Source organism: Mus musculus, chromosome 3 (genome assembly GCF_000001635.26).
Source record: "Mus musculus strain C57BL/6J chromosome 3, GRCm38.p6 C57BL/6J".
NCBI classification, from domain to species: Eukaryota; Metazoa; Chordata; class Mammalia; order Rodentia; family Muridae; genus Mus; species Mus musculus.
Genome location: NC_000069.6, coordinates 68,049,771 through 68,073,936, shown reverse-complemented (window position 1 = coordinate 68,073,936; position 24,166 = coordinate 68,049,771). Strand labels below are relative to the sequence as shown.

At 40.7% G+C, this 24,166-nt stretch overlaps 3 protein-coding genes across 4 annotated transcripts in view; all 3 read right to left on the bottom strand.

Moving 5' to 3' along the window:
- Positions 1-9,135, bottom strand: part of Schip1 (schwannomin interacting protein 1) — a 561,681-nt gene extending 552,546 nt beyond the window's left edge. For both annotated transcript variants that reach the window (NM_001113421.1, NM_001113420.1), the window contains exon 1: positions 8,930-9,135. In NM_001113421.1, the coding sequence (NP_001106892.1) occupies positions 8,930-8,995 (66 nt within the window). In that variant the 5' untranslated portion in view covers positions 8,996-9,135. The remainder of the gene's footprint in view (positions 1-8,929) is intronic.
- Iqschfp (Iqcj and Schip1 fusion protein) overlaps positions 1-24,166 on the bottom strand; it is a 734,263-nt gene that overhangs the window by 552,546 nt on the left and 157,551 nt on the right. Inside the window, exon 4 of the mRNA NM_001113419.2 lies at positions 18,539-18,674. Coding sequence (NP_001106890.1) covers positions 18,539-18,674 — 136 coding nt within the window. The remainder of the gene's footprint in view (positions 1-18,538; positions 18,675-24,166) is intronic.
- The window catches only part of Iqcj (IQ motif containing J), a 164,374-nt gene continuing 157,551 nt past the window's right edge, over positions 17,344-24,166 (bottom strand). The window contains exon 4 of the mRNA NM_177585.3: positions 17,344-18,674. Within this exon, the coding sequence (NP_808253.1) occupies positions 18,497-18,674 (178 nt within the window). The 3' untranslated portion in view covers positions 17,344-18,496. The remainder of the gene's footprint in view (positions 18,675-24,166) is intronic.

Sequence of the window (24,166 nt, the reverse complement as noted above, 5' to 3'; positions counted from 1 at the left end):
TTTCCAATGGTTTAGACATTGATCAATGGCCAATTGACTAATTGTTCAATGCCTTATAACATGTGTGTTCATGTAAATATTTTTCCTCTAGCCTGAAAGATTGAGAAAATTTGACAACAAAAATAAAAACTTGATCTTAATTTCACTCTTTTTAAAATTAAGTGTACTCTACTAACTGATAAATAAAAATGAAACAGGTTTTTGTAAGGTTACATGTGATGTTTTCATTTTATATTCGTTGTTTAATGCTTCGATACTGAGTAAAAAGTACAGTACAAAATATTGCAAATACTTCCTTCAGGCCATAAAAATAAAGAGATTCAGTTTTCCCTAATTCTTATGTTTAATTCCAGGGAAATCTATCAAAATACTAAAAATAGTGGTCCACATTTGATTAAAGTTGAACTAGTTTATTAAGCTTTGTTTATATTTCCTGAAATGAACATAGTTTCATATTATAACTGGAAATCAATAAACATTGATTTAAACGTGACAGGAATTTTTATTATATGGAAACAACTCTCAAAATGAATTGACCCTGTGTCAAAATAAAAGAGAGCCCAAAATGTGTGGACTAATGGAAGGTGGCTTGCCATTATTGACATATTTCACTGATGAAGAAGCCTTACTTCCTAAAAGCTTCAGATAACCGGTGGTCACTGCACTTTGTTGTGAAAAGTAAACAGCACTCTCAGACCTGTCAATCTTTATGAAGATGGGAAATTTACTAAAATTAATAGATGGGATTCTGAAGGAGAGGGGTGGGTGGAAGGGTCCAAGGTTGTGGAAGGCTGAGGCAAGACAGTGTTTTCTGGACTAAGAAGAGCTTTGAACTCATGAACTCGCAGCTGTGGTTGCCTATACAAGACTTACTCACGATGGAGCCAGTCAATATTCCAGCATGGGTGGGAGAGATACCATGTGGGAGATCCACAAGCTTCCACCACTAGGTGAGAGGCAATGGGCAATTGATGAATGCCAGGGGTGGGAGAATCAGCTTTCTTTAGGGGTGTGGATCCCTGTAAGCTAAACATGCTCTAGTGGATGGCACCACACCTGTGCTATACGGCCAGCTTGAGTAGGGTTATTTTATTAAAAATAATAAGAATGAATTTGGGCGTGGGACAGGCTGGGTGGGAGGAGTGAGGCGTGATTGTGATTGAAATATATTATATTTGTCTTATGTCAAATTTTCAGAGTTAAACAATAAAGAATAAGTCAGTTCCAAACAGGGCTGTGTAGTCCCTGGCATGGAATGATTCTTCCTAACACTTTACTCTCTGACACATAAGGATTCTAAAATCTAAGTTAGTTCATTTTCAGGCACAAATATGGACACCTAAGAATTGAAAATGAATCCCTTCCAAACGGAAGAAGCCATTTGGAACCAGTGCCTCTGGATCCAGCGAGTTTTCCTACCTTCTCTCTTCCAAAATCATTAAAGCTAAGTTCCAAAAGGGTGAACATCTCTGTTGTACATTTTAATTAGCCCACTCTGTAGTTCAGTTGCCAACGGCGACACTCGAAACGCCTAAGAAGTTCTGTGACTGTTGTTAGATTCACATGACCACTCAGGAGCCACCCAGCCATAAACAGCCCACAGGGCACAGGGAACTTCCATGACACATGAATGTGTGGATGGCTGCTTCCCCAGCTCTAACCTCCTGGCACAAGTCAGAGGTGCTATTCCAAGTGTGAACAGTGGGTGCAGTCATCGATCTACAGGGTGTGACTTTTCTGTGACTGTTGGTGGGCGCTGAACTGGGCCTGGCACAGTTCATCCCTCACAAACACTGAATGCCATCCCTTAGGGACAGGACCATCAGGAGCCCAGAAAAACACAGCTTTTAGCTGCTTGGTGCTGAAAACTTCAGGCAAGATTCCAAAAGCCCTCAAAGCTAATGTCGAATTGACAAAGTGCCAAACCTCTCTGGCATTAAATTTCCACTCTTTCTTTTCCCCCTTCAGGTTAACAGCTTGTGGAAATAATAATGTGATAATGCCACCCTGTGTTTCAAATATCTCGAAGCACCATCTTGTTAAGCCTAGTGTCCCTTTGAGACTAATGAGAATAGAGCTGACTTTTTCATTCTACAGATGAGAAAACCTCACAGGAGATGGGTCAAATGTCTGGGCAACAGCCAAGTAGACTTATCACGCAGGTCGCAGGTCTGAATTAAGTTCTCAAACAAGGCCAAGTGCTGTAGAAAAGTGTCTGAAAAGCTCAGCTAGTATCAGAAAAGGCCAGAGCAGGACTCACACAGGATGCTAGATGGATTAGGGTAATCAAGTGGTGAAAGTGATCAAAACACATCCTAGGAGAAGCAATGGGGCTTAGGCAACGGCAACAGCAATAAAGCAGTTTGGGCGTATGGCCAACTGGAATGAAGGAGAACCAGCATGGGCCATCGCTAGATCTAATGAGGCAGCAAGGGACTCTGATAGCCTCAGGCACAGGAGTGATGTGTGTGTGTGTGTGTGTGTGTGTGTGTGTGGTATCTGAGTTCCCCTTTCTTGGGATTACAAAACCTATTATGAAAATTACACTTGGAAGAAGAGAAACATCTTTCTCTTCGTGCATTTTAGCAATCTAATCTAGGTCATACTATGGCTAAGCTCAAAAGTTTTGATCTGAACGAATTGTCTCTCAGAGAAACAAGTAATGCTTTAGAATACCATGGCCATTGCACCCAATGTACTTCAACAGTATTGTCCCCTGCCTGGGCTTCTGAATAATCAAAATTCTTTAGTTCCCACTTAAGTCTCCATGCTCATTTCCCAGAATTCCTGTCAATTAATGTGTTTTAAATGCATCCCTTTTTTGTCTGAAATTAACCAGGGTCAGCTTCCATACTTATCAACCTGACAGACTAATGCAGACGCAGAACAGAGTTCAGGGTTGTGGAAGAAAGTCTTAAGTGCTCTAAAATTTTGTTTCTCTTCCTAGTGCTCTGGAAATAAGTGCATTTCTGAGTCTTCCCTAAGGTTAGGTGTGCTGTGGATCTGGGGTCAGTCTGGGATAATGTGAGGGCTGTGGGATGTGTGCTTTCCAAAGAGGATCACTCAGGCCTCCCATGCGTACCACTCTGCCCTCTGTGTTGTCACTCCTGGTTTTCTGGAAGGAAGGTAACTGCCTGTTGGCTTTGAGAACTGTGTGCTAGAGAAGGCCAAGCTCATGCTATCCTGGGTTTTCTGAAGAACTGCAGGGGATACTGCTCTGCCGACTTGTTCCACAATCCAGTGCTAACATGTAATTATAAAAGAAACCTCTGGGCAAGGCTATGGCTCAGCAGACACATTAGTCACACAAGACCGATGACCTGAGTTCCATCCCCAAATCTTTGCACACAAAGATGGATGTGAATGTGAACCTGTAATCCCAGCATTTCTACAGCAAGATAAGAGGAGCAACCAGGAGAACTGGCTAGAAATTCACAGGCCAGCTATCCAGAAATGCACAGTGCAGCAGCAGAAGCAAGAAACACCCTGCTTCAACAAGATGGAAGGTCAGAACTGACTTCCAAAAGTTATCACTGATCTGCATGATCATTAGAGCATTGCAGACTTTCGTTATTTGATGTCTTTGTGAATGCAATCATAATTCTAATTGAATATGGTTGCATTGGTTAAATAGCTCTACCAAAGAAGTGTTAGCTAAGAATCTGAATGACACTGGGTCAAGTCTCTCAGTGCATGTTATGTGTATGGAAGTGTGCCCATGCAAGCACATATGTGCTCATGCGCCTATGTCCATGTATGCATGTACATATGATGGAGTAAATTATCCCTAAGGTCCTCTCCAACTTGAACATAGAGGGGAAGCAATATTGTCTTATTTAAAAGCTTAAGAGCTGGTGAGATGGCTCAGCAGTTAAAAGTTCCTGTGCTCTTTCAGAGGACCCAGTTTGGTTCCCAACACCCATATTGGTAGCTCAGAATTGCCTATAACTGCAGCTCCAGGGAATTTGATTTCCTCTTCTGGCCTTCACAGGTATACACACACACACACACACACACACACACACACACACACACACACACATTAATGTTTTGGGGTTCTATTTGTTGTGAATGAGCCAAAAAATATGGCATGTACTTTAAAAACAAACAGATAAACTGTTAATCAAGCAGAGATTTACATTCAGAGCAAACCTTAGGGATGGATAGCATACAGCTTTGGAATTTCTCTGAATTATAAAAAGGAAGTGTTGGCAGCTGTGACTCTCTGGATCTACCATTAGCTATAGGCACACAGAGTGGCCAGCTGCAGGCAAAGGATGAAAACAAACAGCAGGAGGTTGTGTTTACCCTGAGTACAGCCACTGGGGCCACTGGGGTGGTCAGAGATCAGGGTGTTGCAGTTTTGCATTTCTCTTCCACATTTCCCATCATCTCCATGGTAGACACAATGAAGACATAAATTGTATTTCTATCTCTGCTCATTCCCTTTTATTCCATCGTTTCCCTTTGCCAGCAGCTCCAAGTGATACATTACACTCTGCTTCCTAGATGTTTTCCAACTCCCGAGGTTTAAAACAGAACCATCAGGTGTTTTTTTTTTTAACTTATTTCTCAATCTGCCTCTTTCTTGCTCATTCTTAAAACGATTGATTCCTTCAGGGCTCAGGAATAGTGAATTAGTCATGTTAGTCCTTACTTCAGTATCAGAGTACATAACTAGTAAAGGGTGACTGAATAAAGGTTTGTCTTCTATCTTTAAATTTTTATTCCCCCCTCACTGTGGTGTGTTTGTGTGTGTGTGTGTGTGTGTGTGTGTGTGTGTGTGTGTGTGTGCCTGCCTTGTGTAACTGTGGAGTCCAGAAGAGGAAATCAGATTCCCAGGAGCTGCAGTTATAGGCAGTCGTGAGCTACCAACATGGGTGCTGGGAACCAAAATGAGTCCTCTGAAGGAGCACAGGAGCTCTTAACTGCTGAGCCATCTCAATATTGTTTCCCCTCTATGTTCAAGTTGGAGAGGACCTTAGGAATGATTTACTCCACTATATGCACGTGCATACATGGACATAGGCGCATAAGCACATATGTGCTTGCATGGGCACACTTCCATACACATAACATGCACTGAGAAACTTGACCCAATGTCACTCAGATTCTTAGTTAACACTTCTTTGGTAAGGCTATTTAACCAACAAAACTATATTCAATTAGAGTTATGATTTCATTCACAAAGATGTCAAATAATCAAAGTAAATTTACATACAGTGTCTGTATCTACAGTCCTTGAGCAATCCCAAAACAAATGAAACTTGGAAAAATTGTGTAGCTTTCTCTAAGCCATTGAAGTCTTTTTGTCCTTGTCTAATTACTGTCAAATCATTAGACTCAACCAATCATGGATAACTTGGAAAGCCATATTGATATATTATGGAGAGTCAGCATGCTTGTTTTTCTTAGGACAGTCTTATCAATTCCAACCTACCCAAAACAAATCCAAGTGGAGAAAAGTTTCTTCACTGCCTTTGTGGTGAATAAACCCCAGAGATGAAGACCCCAAGACACATCCTGGAGATGACAAAAGCAGATGTCACTGTAGAGTGCCGGATTCTGAATGCATATCACTCAAAAGATGTTCTTAATGGAGCCAGGCTGAATGTGGTGATGTGTTGAGTCCAGAAGTATGGCTAAGATAATCTAAGATCAATCTAAGTCAGATGAGAGTTCAGAGACTTTGATAAGTCATGTAAGATGGAGATGGTGTGTGTATATTCTAATGATTAGCTCTAACTTCTTTGGTTTAGGCTTGTGTATTCTGAATTATCACTAGATGTTTAGTTAGTTTTTATGAGAGAGAGAGAGAGAGAGAGAGAGAGAGAGAGAGTCATGATCACTTACAGGATCCAGTTTGTGAAATACAAATTAAAATGAGAAAAACATAGTATCAAGACTTGGGTTTCATTTTTAATCTTTCAACTGCATAGATGACCTCCATGGGAAATCTCTAAGTTCTTTGAGTTCTACTCTCTGAAACAGTTCAGATGACACCATTATTTCCAATAATGACTAATACAAATCCAAAATTCATATTGCATGAGTATATTTTTATTTATGTAGGTCTATCATGAAAGATGAAGTTAGAATATTTCTTATGTGTATAACTGGGGAACTGAAAGAATAGTTTTCAAATTCAGCAGTCAAAACAAAACTCACTGGAGAACCTACAGCTGAAATATTCCCAGACCAAGATTCTTCAAAACACAAGATGTTTTGAGTAGTAGCATCATGTCATGTCATGGAATTATTTAATGTACAAATGGTTTGAAACGCTTAGACTGTCTTTGAATTATATAAGTTAATTGCATGTTTATAATTGAGTCTAAAGCTCAAAATCCGCAGCGCCAGGAATTGCCGATAATGAGCGCTCAGTGTGACAGAGATGGGTGAATCTAGACTGATGCATACGTTCAGAGATATTCTTTGGAAAACTGGGTTCTGATCTTAAGACCCCGACATTCATTGAGTGCCATTCATAGTGACAGAAAGCTTTTAAATTAAGTCAAGAAATCATTTGGGACCAACCAACATCCTAATATAAATAATCTCAGGAATTCAGTGTGTTTGTAAATAGCTGTTTCCTTGACCCAAACCTACTCCCAAGCTCTCCCACATGAAGAGGACTCTGCTGTCACTGTAAATCCCAGATATGTCACATCTAGAAGAAGCTCTGATGGAAACAGATCCAACAGTAGGAAACATTTCCAGGTTGTAAGAACCATTTATAAGACCAACTTTTCTGAAGGATTAAAAGGGTTAAAAACTCCAGTGAAAACATATCTATCATTCCCATCTATGTCCAGCATCCTTACAAAGGATTTTAACTACAGTGGTTTTTGCTAAACAGATACCCCCCCACACTTTTTTCAGCCAAAGGTTATAGAGCCCCGCAAGGGTGGGTGAACCACAAAACTGTGAGCATATTTTTACGTTGGCAAGAAAAACAAAATGTCAGTCAACTAAATTTAAGATTGTTCACACACATCTGCTACCAACAGAATGCTGTAAAAAAAAAAAAAAAAAGAAAAGAAAAAGAAAAAGGACAAAATGGGGAGCACTCACAGTCTAAATAGCTCTGTGTGTCTTCTGTTGTTGGGTGATTTGCACTCTTTCAATAATGATTGAAAGGCTATCAGACCTGAAGCTAACATCTGTTGGTGGTTTGTCATGTAGCAACAATTTCTAGTTAAGCAAATACATAAACAACCATATCTCAAACTGTCTAAGCTAGGTAGCGGCGGTTATAAATACATCACCAAAATGTTTTCCAAAGAGGAACAAATGTAAAATGCTTCACTCCTGACAATATTGTACCACATTATGTCCTTGAGAGACTGAGAGAGAGGAAAAGATTGACAGATAACAGATCCCTGAATCTAGCAAGCCTCACAAACCCAACTTTAGAGCATACAGCAGGCACAGGTTATGACACCAGCCTCACATTGTCTGTGTTATTGAAGGATAGTCTCTCCACTCAAAAAAGACTTGTCCAAGGTCCACTTCCTCTAGGGAATAGACACAGCTCATGAGAAAAAGAATGTTAAAACAAAGTCCCACAGCACAGCTACTATGGGGAAAAACACTGTTTCCTTCTAAAATCCATGCAGAAACGTAAAACCCAAGCAAACAAAACTAAAAGATCTGGGTGGTAAAGCTAGGTTTCACACATTTCAAATCGCTTAGTTCTCTTAAATATTGAGATCAATTTAGGAAAGCTCTAGTGTATCTACTAAGCAAAGCTGTCAAAAATACATATAACAATAGCACCTTAGTGCAAAATTAAGTCATGTCTTTTTAAATTATACATTTCACATACTGTCAAGAATAAGTACCATTTATCTAAAAATCAAATGGCAAGTTACTGAAGAGTTAAGATGAATGGCAATTCAGCTGAAATTAATATATAATAGAAAGAAATATCTATGCTTGATGTTTTCAAATATAAGAACCATCAAGAGAAGTGAGTTTTATATCATAATAACATTAAAAGAGTGTCGTTATACTTTAAAGTAAAGGGTTTAGCATATGTGTCTGAAACTATATTTAACTGGCCTGAAAAAATTTTTTTCTTTAATTATGTTTTAAATGGCCCTATGTTCTCCTACACAGAATATGTGCTGGGGTCGTTATTGGCAGCAATTAAGAGGATCTTCTCCCTTGGTTGTGTGAGGTTGTAATATACAGTTCTCCAGGGGTGTACGGATGATTTGTAAGGGTGGCTAAAGAATGATTGGGGGGGGGACGACAATAAATTTGTTGTTTTTGAATTTTTAATTTAAACAGTTAAGTTGGAAGTTTTGAAACTAAATAAATATATCTAGTGATACTAAGATAGCAATTTCAATAGCCCATATCTAATCATGTTATTTTAAGAAGCTGCTTATAACCTCCATCAGTTCCGCTGTATGTATTTGATGCAAATAAATGCCAGCGCTTTAAGTCACAATTGTCACCTGTGTGTCTGAACATTAGGACAGCTAAGTGCTCTTTTGGAATGGAAATTATGATCTGTGGTCTAAGAGTTTAACTGCTCTTCAGGTTAGTGACCAATCAGAAACCCCCTTTCAGCCCCTTCTGATTACAAAGAGCAACAAACTGCACATTTGAAACTATCTATGTATGTTTATAAAATGATAGTTCCAAAACATCTGGATTGTATATTTTCAGTGTAGTTAATTTGTGTTGGAGTTTTAACTTTCAACATTCTCAAAATTCAAAGTACAGACATTCACATCATAGAATGCAATATTTTCTTTAAATGAGCATATTAGCTCTTTCTAAAATAACATTTACCTGGTTGTCTCTAAACTTTAAAATGCAGTGAAGAACCTATCTTTTATAGTGTCTGTTTTATTAGACTTGGGGGTTACTGTTCCCATATGTCTATGGTATACAAGACTGGATGTGGAAAACTTACTCTGTCAGCTTGCTTGCCTGGGTCGCAGTCCCACGCGGCCCTTACGCGCTGCTCAGACCTCTCCATGGTGCTGAAGAGCTACCCTCGTCCATTTGAGAAGGAAGAGCGGTTCACTGAAACCGCCTTGGAAAGGAATCCATAGAGAGCCACTTTGTTAGCAGGTAAAGTTACCTAGAGAGTTTCTACAGCGCATGCCGCGAGGTGTGATGTCTCCCCTTTAGTTAACAACCCCGGCAGCTTAAAGCAAATCTTGGAGCATAAATCTTCAAAACTGAAGGAAAAATGTAAGTTTCCCAAGAGAAGAAACTGCCTGGTTTTTGTCTGCGTTGTTCAAATAGGGGGAATAAACATACAAAGATGACCAGGCTCCTTGGAGAACAGAGAAGTCCAAAGAGAGAACCTCTTGATCTTTATGAAGAGAACAATTCCCCTCTAATATGAAGCACTTGATTCACCTAATCTTCATTAACTTAAAAAATATATGAAAATAAAGCTGAAAACTCCACAAGGCTCCATTGTGGAATTCCACGATACACACTGTGCAAGCAGCTCTGCCTCCCTCTCGTCCCGGCTTCTGTCTGCTGAAGATTCTCACAGCAAATATCAGCAGACTCTTCTGCTTCTCGTAGGTTACCTCTTTCTGAGGCTGGAATGTATAAAGAGCCACATGACACCCAGTGATGTCATCTTGAAAGCAGGTCACAGTTGCTGCCGTATGTAGATGAAATCCTTCTATTAAGTATTTAGCATAATGATTTTCTTGAAAATCTATTTGCATCAAATAACTTGGTCTTCCACCAATACGGTTAACCCTATCAACAGAATGCCTCAAAGAGGTCGATTCCCAGCTCACACGCGAAGCCGTCTCGGGGTGAGCTGGGATGAGCTTCTGGTGTGCCTCAGGAGATGTGTCATTATGATCAACTCATGAAGAGTGTGAAGCCCCTTCTCTGCTCCCCAGGAGCTGCCGTAGAAACGAGAATGATTTCTTCAGACATGGAATCTACTTCGAAAACAACTCAGAATTTTTAGCACGTTAAAAAAAAATGTAATCTTCTAAAAATCAGATCACCATGACTGAGAAATAAAAGCTCAAGCAACTCCCTTCAACTCCTAACACTATTTTATTTAATGGGATAAAACATTTCAAAAGCATCAAAAACTTACTACTTCTGAAAAGATTTGAATTGTATTTTCAAAAAGTTGGTAGGGAGCTTTCTTTAATTATTCACAGATGTTTTAAATACAGAATGAAGAAATAGTTAAAATGTTAACGATATATTCTAAATAAGCCACTGTAAAAGATAACATACAGGTACAGTTTTAAGGAACTTAGGATGAGAGTGTCCAGTTTTATTCTATACAGCATGCTTCTCTTTTATTTCTAGTTAGTCACATAGCCTAATTAAAGATTTTTTTTTTCAGTCATGATTGGCAAAACTTCCCCATGCGTGAACTCAGTAGGTTATAAGAGGGGGAGCATGCATGACAGGGTAAGTGAAAGGCGGGGGAAGGGAAGAATTGCAGAGGAGGGAATGGAGGGGGATACGGTCAAAACACTTTAAACACGCTTATAAAATTATCAATCAAAAAGTTGTCACAAAAGTTCGTGTTAGTACAACACTGAAATAACTAATATATCAAATTGTATATAAACATACAAAAGTGAAAGCAAGTAAAAAATAAGGATGCTATGCCGCCGGATACAAAGCCAAAATATTGTTGCATGGAGTTTTGGATTGCCTTCTTCCAACCTCAAGTTTCCCTAAGGGAGCACTTTTCTATAAGCCCCACAGCCACTGGTGTCCCTCTTTTCCTCCTCTCCGGGAAGCTGGAAATTGCTCAGGCTGAGGGATTACAAACTAGGGCCTCTGTGGTCCTGATTTGTCTCCATGCCCAGGACTCCCTTGGCCTTGCTTGTGGGTGGGGTCAACAGCTTTCAATGCTACTGGTGGCTGCTAACAGTTGATTCTAGAGTCCAGTGATGATGCTCAGCCTTGCCTCTGTCTGAATTATACCCAGGATTCTAATGTTGGTAAGAAAGAAATCTCAGATGTAGATCCCCTGCTGTCTATCACTCTTACTTCCTAAGAAGATGTTCCTAGAAAAGGTGTTATCTACTAACTTCTGAAATCCCACCTTCCAATAGCACTGATTTGTTGGCTAGACTTGTCTGGTTTAAAGCGTGCACACACACACACACACACACACACACACACACACACACACACACAAATATTCATATACATTCTATGAGTCAGCTGATGTAAGAAGTTTTATGTGCAAACTAACTAAATAAAACTTTCAATTGTATAATATAGCTCTATAATATAGGTCTAAAAAGGGGGATGCCAAAGTCTTAAATGGCGTATCACACAATGCACTATTCAATTCATATTAATGCTATTATTGAGCCACTGAATTCTATGGATCAATTTTCTGATAAGATAAAACTAATAATGTATTTTATGGAGAAAGAAGATTGGAAATGTGCGAAAGTGTCTCTTTTTGCATATTCAAGTCTGCGATGACACAATAGATATGTACAAAATCCTATGGTAAATAAATTGACTATCTCATCTTCCTTCCAAGTAACATCTGCTAATAGCTACAAAAAGTACTATTTCTGGTACCAGGTTCTGGAAAATTACACCCTAGAAGATGTTGTGGAAGTTAGATTTTATTAATAAGAAAATATTTCAAGTCTACACAAGAAATAAAGAAATCTGAGTATCTCCCTTAAGTTACTGGTATGTTTGTTACAAGAACTGCCAGTCATGCCTAGGGAATTATATAGAGTCTGTGCAGGTATACAAGTTGTAAGGCTTGCTTGATTTAGTAGTGATCACCATGTCCCAGTGTCTTAGTGTGGTAACAAGGTGCACAATAGCCCCTCAGATAGTTTGCAGAAGGAGTGTGGAACTAACAAAGTGGATTTAATTCAGGATGTGAGTAACTCTGCCGTCTTATCCCACCACAGACATCTCGGTTATAATAGGCAAACATAGAGAGCCGAAGGACCAAAAGATTTCCAAGCAAAGTAGCTATAAGAGTGGAGCACATCCAGTCTTCCCACATCCCACTTCTCTTTGGACCCTAGCATGTTCTTCATGCGATCTGGTGAGGTCTGGTACAATGTTAATGAGGGCTCAGTGTGCATGTAAGACAAAGAGCCATCTTCTGTCACTTAAGCTGTAGAGCAGGGACAAGACCATGGTGAGGACAGGTGTCTACAACCAAGTGAGATTTCTTTTCTACCGTGTTTATTGAAGGCACATTACCTGGTGACTAGTGCTCTGCCATCCACACACAGGTCTTGATATTAGCTTTCAGATCCCAATGGCATCTTCATTATATTAGGAGAGTAAACGAGTCAGTGATCAATGAAGTCACAATTTTGTACATCAGTCAATATTTAAGGGTTAGCAATTTAAATTTTTATTTATTTCTTGTTTTAGAAAATATCTGTTTTTAGTTTAAAATTGTATTATTAACAATAACAATAATTTATTTTATTTTTATGGGGTTTTGCCTGCCTCTATATACATGTCTGTGAACCACATCCATGCCTAGTACCTGTGGAAGCCAGAAGAGGGCATATCTCTCCAGGGCTTGACCATGCCCTCTCAAATATGGCCTCTTTTTCCTTAATCATTATTGGTGTGTGTATGTTCATAAATATTCAAATGCAGCCTGCTAAGTCAGTTTAGTGTTGCCTGTACTTAAATGATTTGGGGATGACTACTAGGTATTGGGTAACCAATTAGAGGCTCGTATCCAGAGGAAACTACTTTTCCACCTGTCAGCTGTCATTACATGCCTGTAGTTCTTTGTCTAGGAATGAGGTCCCATGAGAATTTCACCTTCCATATTCTCATGTCTATTGGTGCTGTTAATGTTCATGTCTTGTTTAAGTAGCCATATTGTTGAAGTATCATAGCTTTCTTGTTATATCTAGGAGGTAAAATCTCACAGCATAATTTCTGACCCCTTGGCTCTTACAAACTTTTCTCCCCGTTTCTTCCACCACAGTGTTCCCTGAGCCTTGAAAAATTTTAAACCCCAAACCAAAACAGCTTGTTCATATTTTAAAACCTGCCAGGGTAAAATTATCTTCAAACAATAAAATTAAGAAATATTGGGGGAAAGAATTTGTATTATCAATGAATATTCAAAGACTTAAAGGGAAATGTGTGAAGACGTTTTTATACAAAATATCTTTTTGTACACTGTCATACATTGTTCTTTATTACTAAAATAATTTCTGAAACTTTGTTCATTAATTTTCAATCACTCAGTTTCAAGAGAACGGGGTCTGCTCTATGTAAATAGGAGTCTCCCCCCTTTTCTCATATGGTTGCTCTATTCTCCGTGCTATTTGTGGGTCTGAGACACAGGGTGGGAGATGAAATTTGGATACTGAAACACTAAGACTCAAGAGACCTAAATCTGTAAAAGCTGGATACAAGCCTATAACTTGCCTCTGACCCGGAAAATTTGGGTTGTTAAATTATTAAACATAACACAAGGCTTTCATTCTCTATAATTCCAACACTGGAAATTGTATTGGAAAGGGTCACTACAAAGCCTCTTTCAGGGCCCAGTATGCTCTTCCCCCTGAGTGGGCATGGCTTGACTGCAAATCCCTTTACACACCAGATTCCTCCTGGTGTACTTAAAATCTGGATATTAGAGATCCAAAACGAGTAATCATTACACGTGATGTGAGACTGACTAGCTGTAGCTCTGCCTTCAGGGGCATGGTTGACTTTAGAGTGTTTGGAAAGCCTTGGCGGATCTATTGAATCCATGAATGTCTAGAGACTCTTGCTAAAAGCTAGAGCCACGTGGACAATGCCAGTAATCAAATGAGCTGACTGCCCCTTTCTCCAGGACAAATGAGGCACTAGGATCTTCAGGTGGTCCAAACCTTTTTTCTTTGAACTTGCTCAGAACTACAATCCTTCTGCGTGGGACTGGGGTGATCCGTGGAACCTGGGCTTTCTGCAGCTGCTGGTATGAAGAGAACCCCTCACTCTGCTTCACAAGGGTCTCATAATCCTCTGGAAAGATGATCCGCAACTCCTCCACTACGTGTGAAGTATGGTCTCTCGGGAGATGTCCACTCATGCAGACACAAAGACTAAAATTTTGTTTCATTCTCAGAAAGTCAAAGGCTTTGGTAAGAATACATGCTTAACGATGTACACTTTTTATTATGTCGTTATCATACTATGCACCCACATATACACATGTTCATTCTAGGACAAGCTGATTCTGATGGGTTAATTTGGAGAATCTCAAACAAGTGTGGGGCCCCATTCAGTACCAAGTCAAAAACCTCCTCCCTGTAGTGTACACTGTTTTCAACAGTGCTATGGAAATGAGAAAAGTGCACTGAATATCATCAAGAACAGATTCAACTATTTTTTTGAGAGCCTCTAGCCCCCAGGCTCTGTGCTGAGTTTTACAGACAGCATGTCTTTTAATCTTCACAGCAATACAAACCACCTGTGAGGTGGGTATTACTTCCAGTGGCAGATGAAGAAGGACTTCTCAAGTGATGTCTTAGATGCACAGAAACAGTGGGGACCCCTATTTTAGCCACATGGCTTTATCAGACCACTCTCAGTCCCTGTACCATACTGCCTCTTACAGGCAGGAAGATGACATGACACCCACCCAGAGGAAGTGACCATGTCTAGGAGGGCAGAAAGGGTCTTGGCAACCATGTCAAGCCAAATGGGATTAAAAACTTGTAAAATCTCAGCCTTTGTCTGCCTGAGTGCATGCTAACGACTTCTACACAGGTCACCATCTCAGAGTCTGTGTCCTCCTAGACAAATCACAAACCACAGGTACTTTCACTTTGTACTGGTACTCTGACTGTTGTTCTTGCAAAAGAAGAAATGTTTCTGAGATAGAAAAGGTAACTTTTCCTCACCTCGACACTTACCATTTCCATTCCCCAATTACAGTTGCTATTCAAATTTCTTATTTCTAAACCCAAACTTTCCAGTTACAACATGATACACTACAGTATGAGGGCACTTAATATGCAAATTGCTAACATAACTTAATATTATCTCCCCTCCTGTTGCTCTTTAATTTGGCGCTGAATAGCTGAGGTTTGAGATTTTAATCAAAGAGCACGGAGTAAGGCAATTTATAAAATCAAATGGGCTTTTTCAACTGTTTCATTCAGTGTTTAGAGCTATCAAACTGTAGTCTTACAAATGCACTAGCTGATTGCTGCCCCTCCTCCTTGAGCATGCCTGAATGAAGGCTTGCTTTCAAGCTGTGTGAAATGATGGAAGACAGAAGTGGGCAAGCTCTGGTCCGGTGTGTAACCCAAGGGTGGCTACTCATCTTTCAAATTTCATTTCCATTGTCTGTAAAATGGAGATAATAATTGTGCCTCCTTCTCGTGGACACTGAGAGGACTGAATGAGGTAACCCCTGAGAAGTGTTAGCCAAGAGCCAGGCATGTGACAAATCTTCAGTTCTTCTTAAGGGGGAGTTGAGAGCTCATGCTCAAACACGCCCGCTGTTCCATATTTTAAAGCAGACACATTCTGGGCTCTATATTAATCACTGTGTTCTGCCAAAACAGTGAGCAGAAGCACCCAGAAGAGCCATTCTCAAGTCAGTGAGAGGATTCAGTTTGGATCAAGGAACTGGTTCCCTATGGGATGCACATCTGGGACAGGCAGTAACTGAAGCTATGACCGTGTGTGGGTGGAGAACAGCTGATCTAGCTCCAGAGACAACACAGGCAGTCAAGGAAACTGGACAGGGTCTAGGCAGTTACAACAAGAGGTTCAGCAAACTACAAGAGGAGCACAAGTCAGGCCTAGGGACTCTCCCGGAGGGCTTGTGCTGAAGGTTTGAAGAAATAAAGAAAGGATAATACGATGTGCCTGGCGGTTTGTAGCACCAAAGCTCTCAATGGTTTTGTTGGTCATTTGTAGAACCTGCTGCCTTTAAGACAGGAGCATCCTGTGCCTTGCGTAAACTTGAGCCAACTCACAGTGGGCAGGGAAACCAAGCCTCCGAAACAGGGCCTTCTGAGAGCGGTAGAGGGCTGTGTGCTTGACAGGTTGCTCAGAGTAAATCATACTAATTTTCTACTTTGTCTTTATGTGGGCTGCAAGCCCCAAAAGATGTAAAGATAAGTTTCTGTAAGGGGTCTTGCTGCAGTGATGAGTGATGACCATGGAATATAGAAGAACATTTATCCAGTTATATTGACTTCAACCCACTAAGCACAGGTTTGTGTTGTTGTTTTTTTTTTTGTTTGTTTGTTTGTTTGTTTGTTTTTTTAACATTGTGCCTTGTAGGATAGGGCTATAGCTCAGTGGTAGAATACTTGTAGACCTACATAGGCTTGATGCCCAGCACTGAGAGAATACAATTAAGTCTTGGATATTTGCCTATCTGACACCCTGGAGGCTTGGAAACAGTTCAATATCTAATATTGCTTATGTCTTACATTTTGTGTGTGTCTTATTTTGTACAGTTGCTGTCACATGATTGTCACCGCTAATATCAAAGTCATCGATATGATCAATGGCCCCTATTAGAACTCTGATCAGGCTCTGCTTGCTTTCTGATAGCAGATTGCAATAATGACTTTTTGAAAGATTTGTTTGACTCTTATATTTTGCACAAGTTTAAAGATTTCTTTGTCCCTCAACCCACAGAGCTAGACTACACTAGAGTGACTATCGGGTCGGATACACCTTATGAAAAAGCCAGTTGACAGGGAGAAGTTTGGACAATGCAAGCTCCTCTATTAGAAAAAGATTCAGGGAACTCAGGAGATTGGGTGGTTTAGAGGACTCAGCACCAGGGGCGGATACAAATAAACTGGACGAGCCACAGCCCAGGAGAACAATCATTTACTCAAGTGTTTACCCAAAACACTTGAGGTGATAGGGTTGAAGGAGCAGGGCGGAAGAGGCTAGGATACATTCTAAGATGTCAACAACTCTCAAAGACTGAAGAACACTAACGCGCACACAGTGGGTCACCCGACTCAGCGCGGCAGCTACTTGCCCTGAATTGGGACCTTTAGAGCAGCAGTTCTCGACCTTCCGCATGCTGCGACCCTTTAATTCAGTTCCTCATGTTGTGGTGACCCCCTATCATAAACGTAGTTTCGTTGTTACTTCATAACTGATTTTGTTACTGTAAATATTTTTTGGAGCTAGAGGGTTGCTAGAGGGGTCGCGACCCACAAATTGAGAAGCACGCTAGAATACAGGGGCAGTTTGAATCTAAATCCCTAACTCACAGACAAAAACGGTTTCTGAAATAGAGTTTCATAGACTCTTCACAATCATTTCATTGCATTTTCTATTGACATTCACAGCAAAGGCATCCTAAGAGCTCAATTTTCACTTTCTTTTTTACTTATAAACCAAGCACCGCCCAGCATTTTCCAATGTGGTTCACAAGCGCCCTCTAGTGACCGGGAGGCCAGTAACAGGGATCCCTTTCTCCAAATGACCAAATGTTGGGTCGATTAAACAGATCTGCCGTTTTTTACTTTCACAGCTATAAAACTAGCTTTTTCTTTCTTCTAAAAACTAACTAAACTAACAACAACAACAACAATAACAACAACAACAAATCAACTCACATCTACATTAAAATATTAGGCAATAATGCCAAGCCATGCAGACTTCTGCACACATTTCAAAGAAAGTAACTTTTGCCATATCTCATCATATGCCTGAGAAAGTATGACAGCAAATTATAAAAAGAATATTTTTTAATAATATACTTTGCATGGTTACCTCTTCCTAACTTTTTATCATTTCTATGACTATTTACAAATAAATGATCGCAATGGCGAAACGCGCTGATTTAACAGAGCCTAATGATGATTCCCCCACCAGCGCCCCCACCCACCCCCACCCCCACACCACACAAAGCACAGGCTTGTAGCAGATGCGTTAATTCCATAACCCCATTCTGGAGAACTCAAACGGGTGGCCAATTTCAGTATGCAAAACCATATGTTTCCCTTTCAAAACTTCTTAATGGTTGTCATCACTTAAAACTCTGGACGTCAGGAGAACTGCACTTGCCAGCGTCTGTCCTGCCTGTACAGGTGCGGCAGGTTCCCCCAAGCCCTATCAGGAGTCCTTTCAGGAGGGGTCTGTGCAACCCATTTAGCCACACTCAATCCATTTCAGCAATTTCAGTCTGTGATCAACTTCAATTTTTCCTGCCAAAAGTTCTCTTTCTAATCCTAATAACGAAGATGACTTTCCAACCAGACAAGCATCACATAAGCACATGCCAGAGAAAACACACCAGAAGAAATGGGGGGTGGGGCGCACCCACCTCAGGGATAGAGAAGCAACGTCGCACAGAATCCCCACTCTGTGGACGCATTGAGTTCATTTTTGTATCATGAATCTTGTCTTAGTTCTACCACGCCAAGAGCCTCACTGTGGGCTCCCATGCAGCAAATAAGCACCCCTCCACACACACACACACCCCATCACAAACCATCTCAAGATCTTTTCTGGGAACCAGAGCCTGGGCTAACAATACTCAGTGCAAGACAGTCCAAGCAAGCGGCCGGGAGACACTCACGGGTGTGCTGCTGTCGGAGAAGGTGTTCATGCTGACAGAGCTGCTCAGCTTGTCTGAAGAGACAGAAGGTGGGGATGGGCTCCGCTTCTCCAGGGGGTCCTGCCTCTGCAAGTACTCTCGCCATGCTCGCTGGATGCTGCAGAAAAACCCAGCAATATGTCACGGCCAGCCATCACCCACACACTCCGAAGGGCACGGGGGCGGGGACTGGTTTAGAGATAGAGAAACTGTAAGCTAGATTGTGCTCGAAAGAAAAGCGCTTGGGTTTTAGCTCCATTTTGGCCACCAAGACTGGATTTTAAACATGAAACAAAATAGAGCAAAACAACAAAACCAATTGGATTGCCTTTCTCAGACTTAACTCGGCTAACTCAGCCTTAAAAAACAAATTTAGTAGGGGAAGAAAGAACCCACATCAGTCAAAGTCAAAACTGGCTTGTACACTGATTTTTTTCTGTGCGTATGTTTTAATTTCTCATCTTTGAGAAAAATGGACAGGTGGACGATTACATATTTATTCATCCAATGCAAGATTTTAGAGGTTCCATGGGTAGGCTCTGGACAGGGACCACAGAGCACATTTCCGGGATTCCACTCACACAGACCTCAAGGGGAGGGGGGTGTGGCATTCTCAACACTGAGCAATGTGTCTGCATGGCCAGATGCTGTGGTCTGGTGGCCCTGATTTGGCGGACAAGACCACAAGGACATTATAGTCATTTACTTAACATACTGTAGAAGGGACACAGGTAATAAACGCCCAAAAGTGTCCTGTGCTAAATAAGACAGTAAAGTAACAGATAATTAGGGGGCATTTTGTTTTGTTTGATTTTTGGTTTTTGTTTGTTTTTTTTTTTTTTTTTTTTTTTGTTTTTTTTTGTTTTTTTTTTTTGGCTTTTTGGTTGTTTGTTTTGGCTTTTGTTTTTGTTTTGAGACAGGGTTTCTCTGTGTAGCTCTGGTTACCCTGGAACTCACTTAGTAAACCAGGCTGGCCTTGAACTCAGAGATCTGCCTGCCTCTGTGTCCTGAGACTAAAGGCATACATTTCTACACTAGGCTTTTTTTTGTTTGGGGTTTTGTTGGTTTTTGTTTTTGAAGCTGTGGTTAATATCAGGAAAATAAAAAAAACAAAAACCTTTCTAATAATAGAAACTGTAAGACAAGGGCTGTCAACATACAGCCTGGTCCTTCCTTGCACAGCTGCTGACCCTTTCTAGTGATAATTGCTCACTGTTTTATTGCCTGCTTCTTGAACAAAATGTACCCTCACAGATTTTTCCTTGGGTTTAAGGTTTTAAACATAATTTTAAATTCCTGCAGATGGCTTTTGGCCTCATTGTTCCCTCTAGGGCATCCTTTATTAGAGAGCTGAAAACTTTTGGATATTTGTGAATCACATGATCTGACGTTCAGAGGTGGGGGTCTTCCAGAACTCAGTTAACACTTCAGGAGCACTCTGGATAAACCTGGTCATTTAGGTCTCAAAAAATGTTCTACTTAAAAATAAACTGAGAGTTTATAAGACTCTAAGGCATTCTTCTCTACCATTTGTTCCAAGCAAGCAAACAAACAAAAAATTACCTTTATCATTCAGAAAATAAAATGTACCAGTTGAAGCTCATTGCACTTTAGCATGTGGAACACTAGGGGGCGGTGTAACTCTTTAGTGATTCAAACAATGTGGAACAAACCCAAAATAAGGAACTTGGTTAAACATCCCCCTTCCCTCTTAGATTTTTGGAACCCAGAGGGCAACATACTAATTATTCTCACATCAAAGATTAAGAAAGCAGAGTTAATTTTTTTGAGTGAACAGATATATCCTTTCATTGAAAAATACTATAGCAACATTTACCGTCTTTTGAATTATATGACTATACACAGTAAAGTATTTCATTTTAAAATTTGTATTAAAACATTTCTACACCATCTTAATTTCTTAACACACATTATTTTTGAACACCTGATGTATGGATATTGTGCACATCAGAAACAATTATATGTAGTTGAAAGTGTATTCTTTATCTTAATCATTAAAGTTTTAAAGTCTACATTGAAATCTTACTTCAGAGGTTAAAAACAACGAGCAACACATGGCATTGTATACTATTATACCAAATTATGACATTTTAAAAATGGTCTCTGGGCCTGAGAGAAGTGTTTTTATCCAACACTACTCATTGACATTAAACTATACCACCAGCATGGCCTTCAAACAGTTGTGTGTTCTAATATTAGCATAGTTAGTACCATCTGCAATTGCTGGAGGAGAGGATGAGAAGAGAACCCAGATACTTCTCACCCACGAGTCACAGGCACCACTTTTTCATGGTAACTTTACTATAATTCCAACTAGGGAGTCTCTCCTTATGGATGCAAAGTACGGTGTGGAGGGGCTGCCTTGACGTTGACATTTTTATGTTTAAAATTAAGCAGTGACATCACATAATGTATTTAGAATTGGTTGAAATCAAGGAGTACATAACGTTTACTCTGACATTGCTGGTAACAGAGGCTGAACATCCTATGAAATCACGTTTTGGCTCTCAGTTTTTATTTCTCCCGTCTCGGGTGATTTTTCTGCTTCTGCCCTTAGTTGGTTTATTTTCATCTGTTTTAGAGCAGGGGCTGATAGTGGCTGTCATCCTGTCACCAGATAGCCTGATACCTGTGAGTAGGAGAAGCTTCCACAGGAGGGCTGAGATGCTCAGGGAAGGTTTGGGGTCGTTTGGGGCTTTGAATTGGGTCTTAGAGGGTGGATTAGAGTTGACAGCAAAGACATGAAAAGAGAATAGATATCAGACAGGAGGCTCTGGCGAAGGTGGTGAAGCTAAGAGGCTGTGAGGACAGCTCCCTCACAGGTTATAGTTTGGACAACTTGGGTCTTAATTCTGTAACACTCTTTTCATTCGGAAGACAGAGTTCTTCTGATATGTGGCACATAGGAAGCCAGGAGTCCAACACAGAGAAGTGCTCCCTCATGACGGTATGAAACACAGAAAACAAGCCCATCACACTATGTCATCTTCCCAGCAAGTCCAATTTCCTCCCATGGAACCAAAAGTCCTAGAGCAATGATCACCTACATATATACATCACTGTCATGGTAGTTCCTGTACGACGATGAGTAGCTCATTAACAAATGTATTTTCCTAATATCATGTTCTAGAAATAGCTTGAAGAAGAAGTTGTATCTCACAAGAAAGTGTGTTTGGCATGATAGATGTTCTTGCCCAGTTTTACTTCTCATTAGCTGTGGCCTTAAGCAAAATGCTAAACAGTCTGGCCTACATTTTGCTCTTTCACAATAAGAGCATAATAATAAATTCTTTCTAATTGTTTCAAGAGGTCAACTGATGAGATATGCACATACACACCATTTAGCCTGACACTTGACAAACAGAGCAGGTCTTGATAGCTATTATTATCACTTAAGAAAACAAAAGACATAACAAACACTTTCAGGTTATGTGCAAATCACGTATAGATGGTCTATTCTGGGCTCCTGAAAATACCACAGGCTTTGCTTTGAGGACAAGATAGGCATATAAATATGTTTGGAAAAAATACATTTGTGTAGCAAGTATACTAGGCTAAACATTTTTCTCTGATGCTCTCCTGGAAAGGTCATTAAGATTCTATAGAACGGACCCAAGGAGCTGAAAGGGGTTTGCAGCCCCATAGGAAGAACAACAATATGAACTAACCAGTACCTCAGAGTTCCCAGGGACTAAACCACCAAACAAAGAAAACACATGGAGGGACCCATGGCTCCAACTGCATATGTAGAAGAGGATGGACTTGTCAGCCATCAATGGGAGGAGAGGCCCTTGGTCCTGTGAAGGTTCAATGCCCCAGCATAGTGGAATGCCAAGACCAGGAAGCAGAAGTGGGTGGGTTGGTGAGCAGGGGGAGTGGGAATGGGATAGGGGGTTTTCAGAGGGGGAACCAGGAAGGGGGATAACATTTGAAATGTAAATAAAGAAAATATCTAATAATAATAATAATAATAATAAAGATCCTGTTAGGGTCAGAGTGCAGGGCTTGACAGAGGCTTCCAGGGTTCCTAATGCCACATGGTAGCTGAGAGCTGGGCTGGGATTTGGATCCAGATTGCTCAGTTCCGAAGTCTATTCTCTGGAGCACCCTTCCCACATATCTTCCGTAACTACACTTTGGGCTGTAGTCATGTTTTAGTTGATATGATAAGACACTGACCAAATGCATCTTAGGGAGAAAGGAATTTATTGCAGCCTAGAGACCCAGCATTGAAAGACGTCAGAACAGGAGCTCAAGGCAGGAACCTGGAAGCAAGAACTGAAGCAGAGAACGAGGAGGAGGTGGTTACTAACATGGCTCTCCTGGCTTCTTCTGTTTGCTTTTTATAACTCAAAACCACCTGCCAAGGTGTGGCACCACCCACAGTGAACTGGGTCTCTGACAACAATCACTAGTCAAGAAAATGCTCCCACAGGTCACCTTGATGGAGGCAAGTCCTCCTCTGTCTTTCCTCTTCTCAGTGACTAGCTGTGTCCGTTGATATAAACTATCTAGAACAATGAGGTAGATACTGTACTTTAACAATGTGATTCAGCCAAGCTTTTTATGAAATGTTTTCACAAATTCTGAAACCTCAACAAGTGTCTTTTTCTCTTGCAAGATATCCAATTCTGTCAAATATATCTTTAAACGAAAACTGATTGATGTTCAACATGCCCATATGTTGGTTCTATCAGAAAATATTGTCAAATCATCTTCCCAGGCGAGGTCACATCCATTCTTGCTTCCCAAGAGACAATGCCCTGGCATAATGGTAATGGTTTAAATTGGGAGAACTTCTTGATAGTCACTTATAACCTGGTAACTGGCCCAGACGTGAAGGATGATGCTCAGGGAGCTGAAAGGTGGCTCGTTTTTTTTTCCACAGGGCACCGACACTCATCTGTTGCCCACAGGTCATTCTAGCCTGCAGTCAGAACACACTCAGCTTTTGTTCCCAAGCTGGACTGGCATCCTTCATCTGGATGCTTACCTTCTCCTGGTGTGTGGGGAACCTGTCTTTCAATTTTCCCAAATGCCTTCCATAAATTCTCTGTGGTCCTGATTTTTTCCTTCTCTTGACACATTCCATTGATCATCCAAGTCTAAAACTCAGGATGACTTCTCACCAGGTGTGTTGTTGAATGAAGTCACATAATCCTGATGACCCCCCCCACACACACACACACAAACATGCACTCACACACTCACACATTTTATCACCTGTTTATGCCTCTGCTTTTTTCTTTAGGCTTTGCCCTACTGCATTGCAGTCTCTTTCTGAATTTCTTTCAAATATTTTCCTTCTCACAATGCCTTGAGTGTGAGAAGCCAACTGAAGGGATCTTGTGCTGCCCCACACGCCATGCTGGGGTTCGCACTCACTTGACCACACAGGACACGTTGCCTGTACCAAGAGAAGTTCTCTTCTTGCTTGTCTTTTACATTTGGAGTTCTGCCTCTCAAGGTCTCACTCTGACCCAGCTTTTTGGGGCTCATCATCAGCCATGTAACCCAGCACTGGAGCCTACAGTGCTTCTCCATCGGGGAGGAGAGAGAAGGCACCAGAAGGGTAGATTTTATGATAAA